Source organism: Falco punctatus (genome assembly GCF_963210335.1).
Source record: "Falco punctatus genome assembly, contig: scaffold_35, whole genome shotgun sequence".
In the NCBI taxonomy this organism is placed as follows: Eukaryota; Metazoa; Chordata; class Aves; order Falconiformes; family Falconidae; genus Falco; species Falco punctatus.
The window spans coordinates 370,925-384,686 of NW_027660155.1; the positions used below are offsets into that span (position 1 = coordinate 370,925).

General features: G+C 41.3%; 1 protein-coding gene and 1 long non-coding RNA gene across 2 annotated transcripts; both read left to right on the plus strand.

Annotated features, from left to right (window-relative positions):
• Positions 1-2,475: 2,475 nt before the first annotated feature.
• Positions 2,476-10,201, plus strand: LOC308057766. The gene is made up of 2 exons (XR_013925445.1): positions 2,476-2,907; positions 8,534-10,201. It is a non-coding gene; the product is annotated as an uncharacterized lncRNA (long non-coding RNA).
• On the plus strand, positions 5,243-8,069 carry LOC308057761 (protein NYNRIN-like). Its single transcript, XM_080411813.1, has 2 exons — positions 5,243-6,922; positions 7,874-8,069. The coding sequence occupies exon 1, from the start codon at positions 5,696-5,698 to the stop codon at positions 6,701-6,703; it is 1,008 nt and encodes a 335-aa protein (XP_080267939.1). The 5' UTR covers positions 5,243-5,695; the 3' UTR covers positions 6,704-6,922; positions 7,874-8,069.
• Positions 10,202-13,762: the final 3,561 nt, after the last annotated feature.

Here is a 13,762-nt window from a genome sequence, read left to right on the forward strand (position 1 = left end):
GTTTAACTACCTCACCATTGTCATCGGTTTTCAAACAACAATTGGAGACATTTACTTTACCACAAACACCTCTTTCTTTGGCTAGCAGGTAGTCCAGAACCATCCTGTGTTGATAAATTGCATTTAACATCAAAAGCTTTAGCTGTTTGATTAATAATAATTTCCAAGACAGCCTGTAGACGAATGATATGATTCAGATTGTAGATAGGTTCTCGAGCGCCGTTAATAAGTTCATTAGGATTCCAAGTTGCAGGTTTATAATACTGTATGATACGTTGGGGTGTCCATTCATTTAATAAATATTGGTACCCCCTCAATTCTTGGGAGTCTGGAAAAATCAACTTGCCACTGTTGCCCTGGCTAATTTTCAAACACATTTCACATTGCTGAGTCACCTATTTTATTACAGTAAACAATTTCTGCCCTATCAATTTCTGATTTAGACTTTGATATAAATTATCAGCTCCCCAATGCATCTTATTATGTTCTATTACGGCTGTGGTCCATATTAAATTGGATGGTACCACTATACGACCATCCCTCAAATAAGTTAGAATAATTTGGCTCCTGATCTGTACTTACAGTTTGGATTTTACCGCCTGGTATTAAGGATAATTCCTCTTTTCCTACCTCCTCTGCTACTTGTATGGCTTCATGGTCGGCCAGGCGGTTTCCAATTTCCAAATCAGTGCCTTAATGGGCCATCTTATGTTCTTCCTTCCTGGACGACCCTCTTATAACAGAGGGGGCCATTCCTCACATCAAGGTCTGGCATGGCATATGTCCCCACCGCTCAACGCCTACTGGGTTGCAGCCAGCAGCAGAGCTCAAGATCCTTCTTGGTGGCAAACACAGAGGCCAACCCAGTCTTGCCCTTGATTGTGGTAGGAGGCACTTGACCAGCCTTATTCTTTGTACTTTGTTGTCAATGCAAAGCTTCATTTGCACATCCCATAACAAGTCACAGTCATGGTAAAACACAGATTTACATTAGTAGAACTACTACAGAGTGTATTTTATTTTAGTTTTTTTTATGCAGTATTCCCCACAGCCTTGCTGACCAAGGGATATTGTTTTACCTGAACTAGGCAGGCCTCCTGTTTATCATTTTTACTGTAACAGGGAAAGCATTTTTCCCTTTACTTGGAATTTACTTTCAGATATACTTGGTTAAAGATTTCTTTTACTTCAGGGAGGTCTTCTCTTCCACTTTTCTGTTGAATTAAAGATAAGCTCAACATTTTAGTTAATTGATCATTTTAACTTTTGGATTCATTTCCCCTTCTTTAAACGTCTAGATGTTCTAATAAATCTCTTCTCAACAAAGATTTTGGTGAATTTGGCATTCTTATTTGTTTTCTTAGTTTGTACTTTAAAGGTTTCAGGATATTTTCCTGGCGGCCAGCAGCTCCCACAACTGTAACAAATTCTTTTCACTGTAGTTTAACACCAAATAAGTTGGTTTTGTATTCACCAACTTTTCTACATCACGATTACCTTAGTAAAAATCAACTCGAACCTTTATCCAGTCCTATTCACAACTGACTTTCAAACATCTAAATTTCCCCATCAGAGATTCACCTTTACTCTCCTCAGACCCGCTGCCTGCCCTAGAGGGGCCGTTACCGGTCCTGTTGTGCTGCAAATGCTGCAGCAATCGGGGTGACATTGTCAGGTCCTTCTGCTCAATCGTCAGCAACAGCAACCCCCTCCTCCCCACCAGCAGAAGGGTTCGGGGCAGGGGATGCTCTTCCTGCTCTGCAGGTTACACAAGCCTGCCTCTGCAGCAGCACTTCTGTTTTAACTCTTTCTTACCCTGAATGCACATCTGCTACTTGTTGCTTTAAGTCTGTGTTATTACATATCAGCCTTCGCAGGCAAACAGCAAACACCCTGCCATGCGTCCAGCGTGACTCAGCCGCACCTTCGAGGGGATACGGGGCTTTGTACAAACTCACCCCAATACTTTAACACTTTCACAGGGTTTTTTTACTCTCCACACCCCACACACCCCCCCCCGGCTTCAGATCTTACATACATTAGCACAAGTTTTTTTATCTTACAACGTGTTTCATTCTGGTTGCTCCATAGAAGGAACCACAACCTCCCCTCTGATCCTTTTCCATTGCTAATATTAAGGGATCTTGTGGAGCTAGGTTAATACCACACTCTTTTGCCACTCTGGGTGATTCCTCAGAGTGAAAAACATACCAGCATACATTATGTAAGAAACTATGGACTAAGATATTGTTTATTAAGATTTATGTTAAGCATAATGTAAAGACTAGGCGCCAGATATCCAGAATGCCTCTTGTGAAAAATAAGATAACCGCCAGATGTTGCTTGTAAAAGAGAAGATAACCGCCAGACAGAAACAAGACTGACGACCCCATATAAAGATATATGAGTAAGGGGTTAACACCTCCACTACATCCAGGATGCTGCTTGTAAAAGAGAAGATAACCGCCAGACAGAAACAAGACAGAAGACCCCATATAAAGATATATGAGTAAGGGGTTAACACCTCCACTACTTCATGAACACGAAAGTAAAGTATAAAAAAGGACTGTTTAAACTGCTCAGGGCGGCAGTTGGCGGAGCGCAGACTCCCCTGCCGTCCAGCGCTGTCTTTGCTCATATTCTACTTGCTATAATTAATAAAATTTTAATTGGATTATGATCAATTGTGGTCTCAATTTATAACAATTTCTGGTGCCGTGACTCGGATAAGGAACAGTGGGCTTTGGTCCTCCGGGGGGGCGCCCCGCGGCATTTCGCGGCCCCGCGACCAACAGCTTACTCCAACCTTACCGATGAACCTAAATTCTAGAATAATGAGCAAAGGAGAAACCGGTAAAATCCCATAAAAATTCTGTGCACGGGAGTCCGGACGAAGACGCAGGACGCGTAAGTATATTGCGAATTTGTTCGCGGGTTTTGCCGTTCGGGCGGGATTGGGTTTCCTGGAATATAACGAGTGAGAGGTTCGATATACTGAACCAAGCGAGTGCGGACTCTTAAGTACTGCGTTTCCCATCTCCCGCGAGGGACTGGGCCAGGAACAAGGGGAGCGAGTGAGTGTATGTTTGTGGATATTCCAGAAGATGGGGGCGAAGGGCAGCAAGCCTTCGACTCCCATGGGAAGGGTACCCACTGTACCTAAGAATACCCCTCTGGCATATATCTTGGACAATTGGAGATATTTCCCTGGAACCCTAGGGAAAGATAAGCAGAAAGTGATAGAATATTGTACTAAGATATGGGGAGGGAAGAAGATTTCTAAAAATGTCTTTTGGCCAGTCTATGGGTCAGAAGAAGATTGGATAAGACAGCAATTAAACCTCTGGGTTAATAATAAAAAACCCCTTAACCCGGAGGAGAGTCAATATGCGGAGGTGTGGCTAGAAAGACCGGGAGCTAGACTTTACCCGCTGAATGAAATAAAAACTAAACAAAAGAAAAAGAAGGGAGAGTTAGACGAAACCCTTCTAACCCCCCCTCCTTACATTCCTCCTCCTGCTCCTGCAGAGGTCCCCAGAGCGCCCATTCCCCCACCAGAGTCAGAACAAGGGTCTCTCCCCCTCTTCCTAGACGCGTAACTGGAAGTCAAAAAGGGGCAGCTCAGATGTACCCCCTAAGGGAAATGCCCATGGGGGGACCTCAACCTGTGATCGGATATATTTCTGTGCCTCTAAATTCGGCTGACCTACGAGATTTTAAAAGGACCGAGATGGGAAACTTAATTGAGGACCCACTCGGAGTGGCAGAAAGATTAAATCAATTTTTGGGACCAAATCTTTATACTTGGGATGAGATGCAATCTATCCTTGGTCAATTATTTACTACTGAGGAAAGAGATATGATTAGACGAGCAGGAATGAGACTGTGGGATGCTCAGCATGCCCAGGGACCCCAAGCAGATATTAAATGGCCACTTCAAAAACCTAATTGGGATAACCAGGATCCGGCGCATAGAACTCATATGCAGGACCTGAGAACTATAGTAATTCAGGGGATTAGAGAAGCAGTACCCCATGGCCAAAATATCAATAAAGCATTTAATGAAATGCAAAAGAAAGATGAGAGCCCCACTGAGTGGCTGGAACGACTGAGGAAAGCCCTTCAGCTGTACTCTGGGGTAAATCCAGACGACCCTTTAGGGCAAGCACTCCTCAAAACTCAGTTTGTGGCAAAATCATGGGAAGATATCAGAAAGAAGATTGAAAAGTTAGAAGACTGGCAGAATAGAGGGTTGGATGAATTATTGAGGGAAGCTCAGAAAGTCTACGTAAGGCGGGAAGAAGAGAGCAGCAAGCGACAAATAAAAATGATAGTAGCAGCAGTCAGAGAGGATCACAAAGGGCGAACTGGTGAACACAGATCCGCTGGAACAAAACAAGGGAACGTAATAGTAAAAAAGGAACAGAGATATTGTTTCTACTGTGGAAAGAAGGGACATATAAAAAAGAATTGCAGAGAAAGGATAAGGGATGAGGAAATATTGAAAACGGAATAGGAGAGTCAGGGGCTTTATATTTTAGGGGACCGGAGTCATCATGAGCCCTTGATAAAATTAAAAATAGGACCCCATAAACAAGAGTTCACCTTTTTAGTAGACACTGGAGCTGAGAAATCAACTATTAAGCAAATACCTGAGGGATGTAAAGTTTCCCCTGAAAAAGTACAAGTAATTGGGACAAAAGGAGAACCCTTTAAAGTAAACAAAATCAAAAATGTGGTATTCGAAACTGAAAATAAATTTGGAATGGGTGAACTCTTGCTCGTCCCTGAAGCAGAATTTAATCTGTTAGGACGAGATTTAATTGTTGAATTGCAATTAGAAATTAAAGTAAAAAATCAAGAGCTAACAGTATCTGCTTATCCTTTGACAGTGGATGATCAAAAACAAATTAACCCTGATGTCTGGTACTCTCCGGACACAATTAGTAGACTGGAAATCCCACCGATTAAAATCCAAATTTCCGAACCCCACATACCTGTGAGGGTAAAGCAATATCCCATATCCCTAGAAGGACGGAGGGGATTAAAACCAGAAATTGATCGATTGTTAGCACACGGAATCTTAGAGCCTTGTATGTCACCCTTTAACACTCCCATTCTGCCTGTAAAGAAACCAAATGGGAACTATCGGCTCGTACATGATTTAAGGGAAATAAACAAAAGAACTATCACCCGGTTCCCTGTAGTAGCAAATCCATACACCCTACGAAGTAAGCTAGGACCCCATAAATCCTGGTATAGTGTGGCTGATTTAAAGGATGCCTTTTGGGCCTGTCCACTGGCAGAAGAATGCCGTGATTATTTTGCCTTTGAATGGGAAGACATAGAGACAGGCCGTAGACAGCAATTAAGGTGGACCGTGCTCCCCCAAGGGTTCACTGAGTCCCCTAATCTGTTTGGACAGGCCCTGGAAGAGCTCTTAAAAGAATACCAGGTACAAACGGGAAACGTGCTGTTACAGTATGTAGATGATCTGCTTATAGCAGGAAATAATAAGGAGGATGTAAGAAAAGAAAGCATTCGACTCCTAAATTTTCTTGCACAAAAGGGCCTACGGGTATCGCAAGAAAAGTTACAATTTGTGGAGGAAAAAGTGAAATATTTGGGGCATTATTTGTTTAACGGCAAGAAGATATTAGATCCAGAGCGCATTAAAGGAATTCTGGAATTACCTATGCCTGTCACTAAGAGGCAAATTCGGCAGGCATTAGGGCTATTTGGGTATTGTAGGCAATGGATAGAAAACTACAGCTTTAAAGTTAAATTCTTATATGAACAACTGTCTAAAGACAAAATACCCAAGTGGACCCCTCAGGATAAAGAGCAGTTTGCCAGTCTCAAAAGGGAGCTAAGTCAAGCACCGGTTTTAAGCCTCCCAGATTTAAAGCGGCCATTCCATTTATTCGTTAACATACATGAAGGAACGGCATTCGGAGTATTAACTCAGAAATGGGCAGGACAAAAGAAACCGGTGGCATACTTATCAAAGCTGTTAGACCCTGTGAGCAGGGGTTGGCCGAGTTGTTTACAAATTATTGTTGCTGCTGCCTTATTACTTGAAGAAACGAATCGTATTACCTTTAATGGAGAAGTTGTCCTATATGCACCTCATAATATAAGGGGGGTGCTTCAACAAAAAGCAGAAAAATGGCTTACAGATAGCCGACTGCTAAAGTATGAGGGAATACTCATAGAATCTCCAAAACTATCCCTAAGGACTATCAAAGCGGTTAACCCTGCAGAATTTTTATACCCAGGGGAAAGTACTGAGTTAGTACATAATTGTCTTCAAACAATTGAACAACAGACACGCATTAGACCAGACTTAGAAGAAGAAGAACTACAATGTGGAGAAGTACTATTTATAGATGGGTCATCACGAATAGTGGAAGGTAAACGATTGTCTGGATATGCCATCATTAAATCAGAGAAAGGAGAATTTAAGACAATAGAATCGGGCCCCCTAAGTGCCAGCTGGTCGGCTCAAGCCTGTGAGCTGTATGCATTGTGGAAAGCATTAGAGTCACTGAAGGGAAAGGATGGAACTATATATACAGACTCACGCTATGCGTACGGAGTAGTACACACTTTTGGGAAAATATGGGAGGAAAGAGGATTCGTTAACTCACAGGGAAAAGAACTGATACACCCAGAATTAATTCGGCGAGTTCTGCGGCATTAAAAATGCCAAATAAAATAGCAGTTGTACATATAAAGGGACACCAGCGAGGTACAAGTTACCAAGTTAGGGGAAATAATGCAGCTGATACAGAAGCAAAACGAGTGGCAGGCAATTATAGTACGATTTTAACTATACAACAAATACCTGTTAGTAAAAATTTGAGGTTTGAGTCTGCAGAAAAGGAAAAACTAGAACAAATGGGAGCTAAGGAACAGGATGGTAAGTATATATTGCCAGATGGGAGAGAAGTTTTACCAAAGGGTATAGCACTCGAAATATTTTCAAAAATACACAGTAAAACACACTGGGGAACCCAGGCGTTAGTTGATCATTTTAATCAACTGTTTGCCTGTATAGGTGTATATAATGTAGCAAAAGCAGTTACAGCAGCCTGTGAGACCTGTCAAAAAGTAAACCGAAACAACATGAGGCAAAAACCTCTTGGAGGACGTTCCCCAGCATACAGACCCTTTTCACACATGCAGGTGGATTTTACTGAATTACCTAGGGTAGGGCGTTACAAATATCTCTTAGTACTGGTAGATCATTTAACCCATTATGTTGAGGCTTTTTCTACCTCCAGGACAACAGCTAACCAAGTTACTAAAGTGTTACTTGAACACATTATACCTCGATATGGAGTACCTGAGGTAATCGACTCAGACAGAGGAAAACACTTTGTGTCAAAAATTGTTAAAGATCTAACAGAAAGCTTGGGTATTAAGTGGGAATACCATACGCCATGGCATCCACAAAGTTCGGGAAAAGTTGAAAGGATGAATGGGGAAATCAAAACTATTCTAACTAAATTAATGATAGAAACCAAATTATCATGGATTAAGTGCCTACCCATGGCACTATTAATTCTCAGAACTAGACCCCGAGCGGATGTGGGAATATCAGCATTCGAAATGGTGTATGGAATGCCCTATAGAATTGAAAGCCCACAAACAAATATTTTAATTCGTGATCGTGTGATTAATGAATATGTTTTACAATTAGCAGAACATCGTAACAAGCTTTGGGAACGCGGACTGATTGTGCAACGACCCCCGTTGGACTTAAAAATTCATAATCTTAAACCTGGGGACTGGGTATTGGTTAAAACGTGGAAAGAAGAAACCCTAAAACCCAATTGGGAGGGACCTTATCTTGTTTTACTTACAACAGAAACAGCTGTCCGGACTGCTGAGCGTGGATGGACTCATGCCAGTCGCATTAAAGGCCCAGTGACGAGACCCCACTGGAAAGTAATTAGTACACCAGGTGACACCAAGATAACATTGAGAAGATAAAGTTATGATAGAGATTTTACTTGATTATTTTGACGCATTACCTTTTGGTATAAAGTGTGTATTGTTGTTTATATTTGCTATAGTTATCTCGCTTTTTATCTATTATATATGGAAATGTAAGAAGTGTAATTGCTAAGCTCATGGAGCCACATGATATATGCATTTTGGATATACGAACTAGGTGTAATAATTTGAACTGCAATTGTTATCCATTTGCTTATTTTAAATGTAAGGTATGCCAGGGTAAATGGTGGACACACTGTGAATTCGGATACTCTCCGGCAGGAGTTTGCACACAGTGTTGGAAAAAATTCAAAGAGCTCTCACTAAGTGGAGACTAAAACAATTAGAGTCTAAAAAAAAAAAAAAAAAAAAAAAATTATTCGGGAATCCCAAGAGTGGTGGGAAATTTTTGCTAAAGGAATAAACCCTCAATATTATTGTTACCACTCCAACCAGTTCCCCTTTATAGCTGAAATCTTGGCTATAAAATGCAGAAGGGAAGTACAAACCGTGTTTTGCTTTGCCCCATTAGTTAAAAGCTGCAAAGTGGGAAGCCTATGTAAACAGGCAGAAAGCCCGAAGCAGCTGTTCTCCTGAAGAATTCCCTTGCTGCCGTGAAGATGATACACCCCGTGGCTCGAAGCAACCGAGTCGACGGGCAAGGCAGAGGAGGAACAAACTGTGGAGAAAAGAACCAGAACAATGGGACACTAAAGCAACAATGGCCGAACTTCCCCAGGACTGGTAAAAATATACTTAAATTGGCAAAATTGATAGACACCTTTTTTCCTGGTATACTGTTAGTTTTGTTATTGATAATAACCAAAGCAAAAGGGGGAAACCCACATGAACCATTTAAGTGGGAACTAATATCTTGGGAAGGAACGAAAACAATAGCCACTTTTAGCAACCCAGGGCCACCTGAATTCGTAGTGAAACTTTGTGATTTAGTACCAATACCTTGTGAAAAAGGACCTCCATTTTATTTATGCCCGGCCTCTGGACAGCCTTACTGTCATTATCCCGGACACTATTATTGTGGTTATTGGGGATGTGAGACAATAGCCTCGGGCTGGACAGTAAAGGCTCCTGATAAATATATAAAAGCAACCTGGACTCCTAACGGATGTGTACCTGAACAAACAGGTGTAGATCTTACAGGTCTGCGTGACGTGGATTATGTAGCTCCACGTAACAAGAAAGTCTGTACTCACATCAAATTTCAAGTATTGCATCCCCTAGAAGACGAATGGTTGGTAGGACGAACATGGGGAATACGTGTCTATGCAGGAATTCCTAAAGATTGGGGAGGGCATTTTCTCATAAGAAAAATTAAAATACCACATGATTCACTCCCTGTTGGGCCGAATAAAGTATTGAATTCACCCACTTTTCCTAAGAAAAAGATTGTCCCCACAAGTGTTACAACCACTCGTCCAAATTCCCTATCAGTAACAGATAGAACAACTAATGACACAGTGACTGAGTCCTCTTTAGTTAGGGATTCAGGAGTGTCAGAATCCAAAGACCCCTTATGGGATTTAATGCAAGCCTCTTATCGTACCCTTAATGAAAGCAAACCAAATTTAACTAAGGAATGCTGGTTATGTTACAATGTTAGACCACCATATTTTGAGGCAATCGGAATACCAGATAGGATTCAATGGTCTAGTGGTTCAAACCCACAAGAATGTCCATGGGATGACCAGAAGAACCATACGCAAGGAATTACTATTCAATTAGTAACAGGTCAAGGAAAATGTATAGGTACAGTGCCCGAAAAATATCAGTCTTTGTGTAATCAAACAATCACTAAAGTTAACATAAAGAAACATAAGAATCAAAATGACAAATGGGCTATCCCAACACCAGGAGCTAAATGGGTTTGTTCAGACATCGGAGTAACGCCTTGCCTATCCCTAAACGTGTTTAATCAATCTCAGTTTTGTGTACAGGTGATTATTGTTCCTCATCTGATCTATCACACCTCTGAGGAGGTGTTACGCCACTTTGAAGGAGTCCTGAATAGACAAAAACGAGAGCCAATTACAGTGGTAACCCTAGCTACACTGCTGATAGCGGGCGGAGTTGGAGCAGGTACAGGCATAGCCTCCCTAGTAAAAGGTCAGGAATTACAAAGTTTGCAGATGGCTGTAGATGAGGATTTAGCAAAAATAGAACAATCTATCCAAAATTTAGCCACTTCAGTAAAGTCTTTATCAGAAGTAGTGCTGCAAAATAGAAGAGGATTAGATCTATTGTTTTTAAAGGAAGGAGGGTTATGTGTAGCTCTTAATGAAGAATGTTGTTCTTTTGCTGACCATACGGGAGTAGTCCAGGACACCATGTCTGAACTCCGGAAAAGGTTAGATCAACGTAAGAAAGATCGTGAGGTGAGCAGGTCATGGTATGAAAACTGGTTTAATGTTTCACCTTGGCTAACTACTTTGTTGTCTGCTTTAGCAGGACCGCTTATTATATTGATTCTGGGACTTATATTTGGGCCTTGTATATTACGCTATATTTTACACTTTATTAGAGAACGATTTGACATAGCTAAATTGCTTATTTTAACTATGAAGTCTAGGGAAAAATATAAGAGTGTATCTATTAATGAGGATGAAGATTGTTGCGAATGTGTTATGCCACGTGAAAATTGTGCCTATTGTAATTGTGAGGTATTACCTTGTGAGTGTTATGATAAATGTTGGGATTGTGGAAAAAGGTTTATTTGCAGTGCCGAGAATGAAAGTAGCGTCTAATAAACAATAATAGGATAAAAAGAAAAAGGGGGGATTGTAAGAAACTATGGACTAAGATATTGTTTATTAAGATTTATGTTAAGCATAATGTAAAGACTAGGCGCCAGATATCCAGAATGCCTCTTGTGAAAAATAAGATAACCGCCAGATGTTGCTTGTAAAAGAGAAGATAACCGCCAGACAGAAACAAGACAGACGACCCCATATAAAGATATAGGAGTAAGGGGTTAACACCTCCACTACATCCAGGATGCTGCTTGTAAAAGAGAAGATAACCGCCAGACAGAAACAAGACAGAAGACCCCATATAAAGATATATGAGTAAGGGGTTAACACCTCCACTACTTCATGAACACGAAAGTAAAGTATAAAAAAGGACTGTTTAAACTGCTCAGGGCGGCAGTTGGTGGAGCGCAGACTCCCCTGCCGTCCAGCGCTGTCTTTGCTCATATTCTACTTGCTATAATTAATAAAATTTTAATTGGATTATGATCAATTGTGGTCTCAATTTATAACACATTACATAGCTCTCTCTCTTATCCCAAGGCGTCCAAACCTTACAGTCAGGGCATTCAATTTCTTGTCGCCACCATACATATAATAATTCTTTACACCATATACACTTTAAAACATACAGAGGTTCACATTCACCCCTCGGATGTTCAAGACAATAACCACATACCAACATTTGTAATATACTGAATACAGAAATGTTCTCACATTTCCAGCATAAATGAGTATAACAATTATTAATAACCTTGTAATTATTAATTAAAAGGCCACTTTTCTCCACATTCCAACTTATAAAGCGGCCACCATTTTACAATATTTTATCAATGTTTTTCTATTCACATTTCCACCAGCGGATCCTCCAATATCCCTCCAGTGACTCAAAACACATCCTAACGGGCTTTTCTTTAAAATCCCACCACTCTGTTTTCTTCCCATTTTTCCAGCTTACACTCACAGAACACACTTATCACTTACAGAATTTCTACTTACAAAATGCAACACACAGGTATCTTTTTACAACACCACCAAGAGCTCACTATTATTATCAAAAATATAGCCAAAATCACAGTAACAATTATCAAAGTCAAATTCCACATTCCATAAATCCGGTAACCAAAATAAGCAACACTGCAGCAAATAAGCTTGAAACAATGAATATTCCATTAACGCCTATACATATTCATTACCTGAACCCGCCTACCCTCGCTTCGTATGCTAATTAGCTTATCAGTCTTTCACGCTTGTGCAGATTCTTCCAAAAATTGTGGGCCGGGGTCTTTAGAATATAACAATTATTAATAACCTTGTAATTATTAATTAAAAGGCCACTTTTCTCCACATTCCAGCTTACACTCACAGAACACACTTATCACTTACAGAATTACTACTTACAAAATGCAACACACAGGTATCTTTCTACAGCAACACCAAGAGCTCACTATTATTATAAAAAATATAGCCAAAATCACAGTAACAATTAGGGTACTGCTTCTCTAATCCCCTGAATTACTATAGTTCTCAGGTCCTGCATATGAGTTCTATGCGCCGGATCCTGATTATCCCAATTAGGTCTTTGGAGTGGCCATTTAATATCTGCTTGGGGTCCCTGGGTTTCCTCGGTAGTAAATAATTGACAAAGGATAGATTGCATCTTATCCCAAGTATAAAGGTTTGGTCCCAGAAATTGATCTAATCTTTCTGCCACTCCGAGTGGGTCCTCAATTAAGTTTCCCATCTCGGTCTTTTTAAAATCTCGTAGGTCAGCCGAATTTAGAGGCACAGAAATATATCCGATCACAGGTTGAGGTCCCCCCATGGGCTTTTCTCTTAGGGGGTATATTTGAGCTGCCCCTTTTTGACTTCCAGTTACGCGTCTAGGAAGAGGGGGAGAGACCCTTGTTCCGACTCTGGTGGGGGAGTGGGCGCTCTGGGGACCTCTGCAGGAGCAGGAGGAGGAATGTAAGGAGGGGGGGTTAGAAGGGTTTCGTCTAACTCTCCCTTCTTTTTCTTTTGTTTAGTTTTTTTATTTCATTCAGCGGGTAAAGTCTAGCTCCCGGTTTTTTAGCCACACCTCCACATATTGACTCTCCTCCGGGTTAAGGGTTTTTTTTATTATTAACCCAGAGGTTTAATTACTGTCTTACCCAATCTTCTTCTGACCCACAGACTGGCCAAAAGACATTTTTAGAAATCTTCTTCCCTCCCCATATCTTAGTACAATATTCTATCACTTTCTGCTTATCTTTCCCTAGGGTTCCAGGGAAATATCTCCAATTGTCTAAGATATATGCCAGAGGGGTATTCTTAGGTACAGTGGGTACCCTTCCCATGGGAGTCGAAGGCTTGCTGCCCTTCGCCCCCATCTTCTGGAATATCCACAAACATACACTCACTCGCTCCCCTTGTTCCTGGCCCAGTCCCTCGCGGGAGATGGGAGACACAGTACTTAAGAGTCCGCACTCGCTTGGTTCAGTATATCAAACCTCTCACTCGTTATATTCCAGGAAACCCAATCCCGCCCGAACGGCAAACCTTGCGAACAAATTCACAATATACTTACGCGTCCTGCGTCTTCGTCCGGACTCCCGTGCACAGAATTTTTATGGGATTTTACCGGTTTCTCCTTTGCTCATTATTCTAGGATTTAGGTTCGTCGGTAAGGTTGGAGTAAGCTGTTGGTCGCGGGGCCGCGAAATGTCGCGGGGCGCCTCCCCGGAGGACCAAAGCCCACTGTTCCTTATCCGAGTCATGGCACCAGAAATTGTTATAAATTGAGACCACAATGGATCATAATCCAATTAAAATTTTATTAATTATAGCAAGCAGAATATGAGCAAAGACAGCGCTGGACGACAGGGGAGTCTGCGCTCCGCCAACTGCCGTCCTGAGCAGTTTAAACAGTCCCTTTTTATACTTTTTACTTTCGTGTTTATGAAGTAGTGGAGGTGTTAACCCCTTACTCATATATCTTTATATGGGGTTGTCTG

Excerpts from the sequence above, each read along its gene's own strand:
- LOC308057761 (XM_080411813.1), top strand. The coding sequence starts at position 5,696 with ATGCCTGTCACTAAGAGGCAAATTCGGCAGGCATTAGGGCTATTTGGG.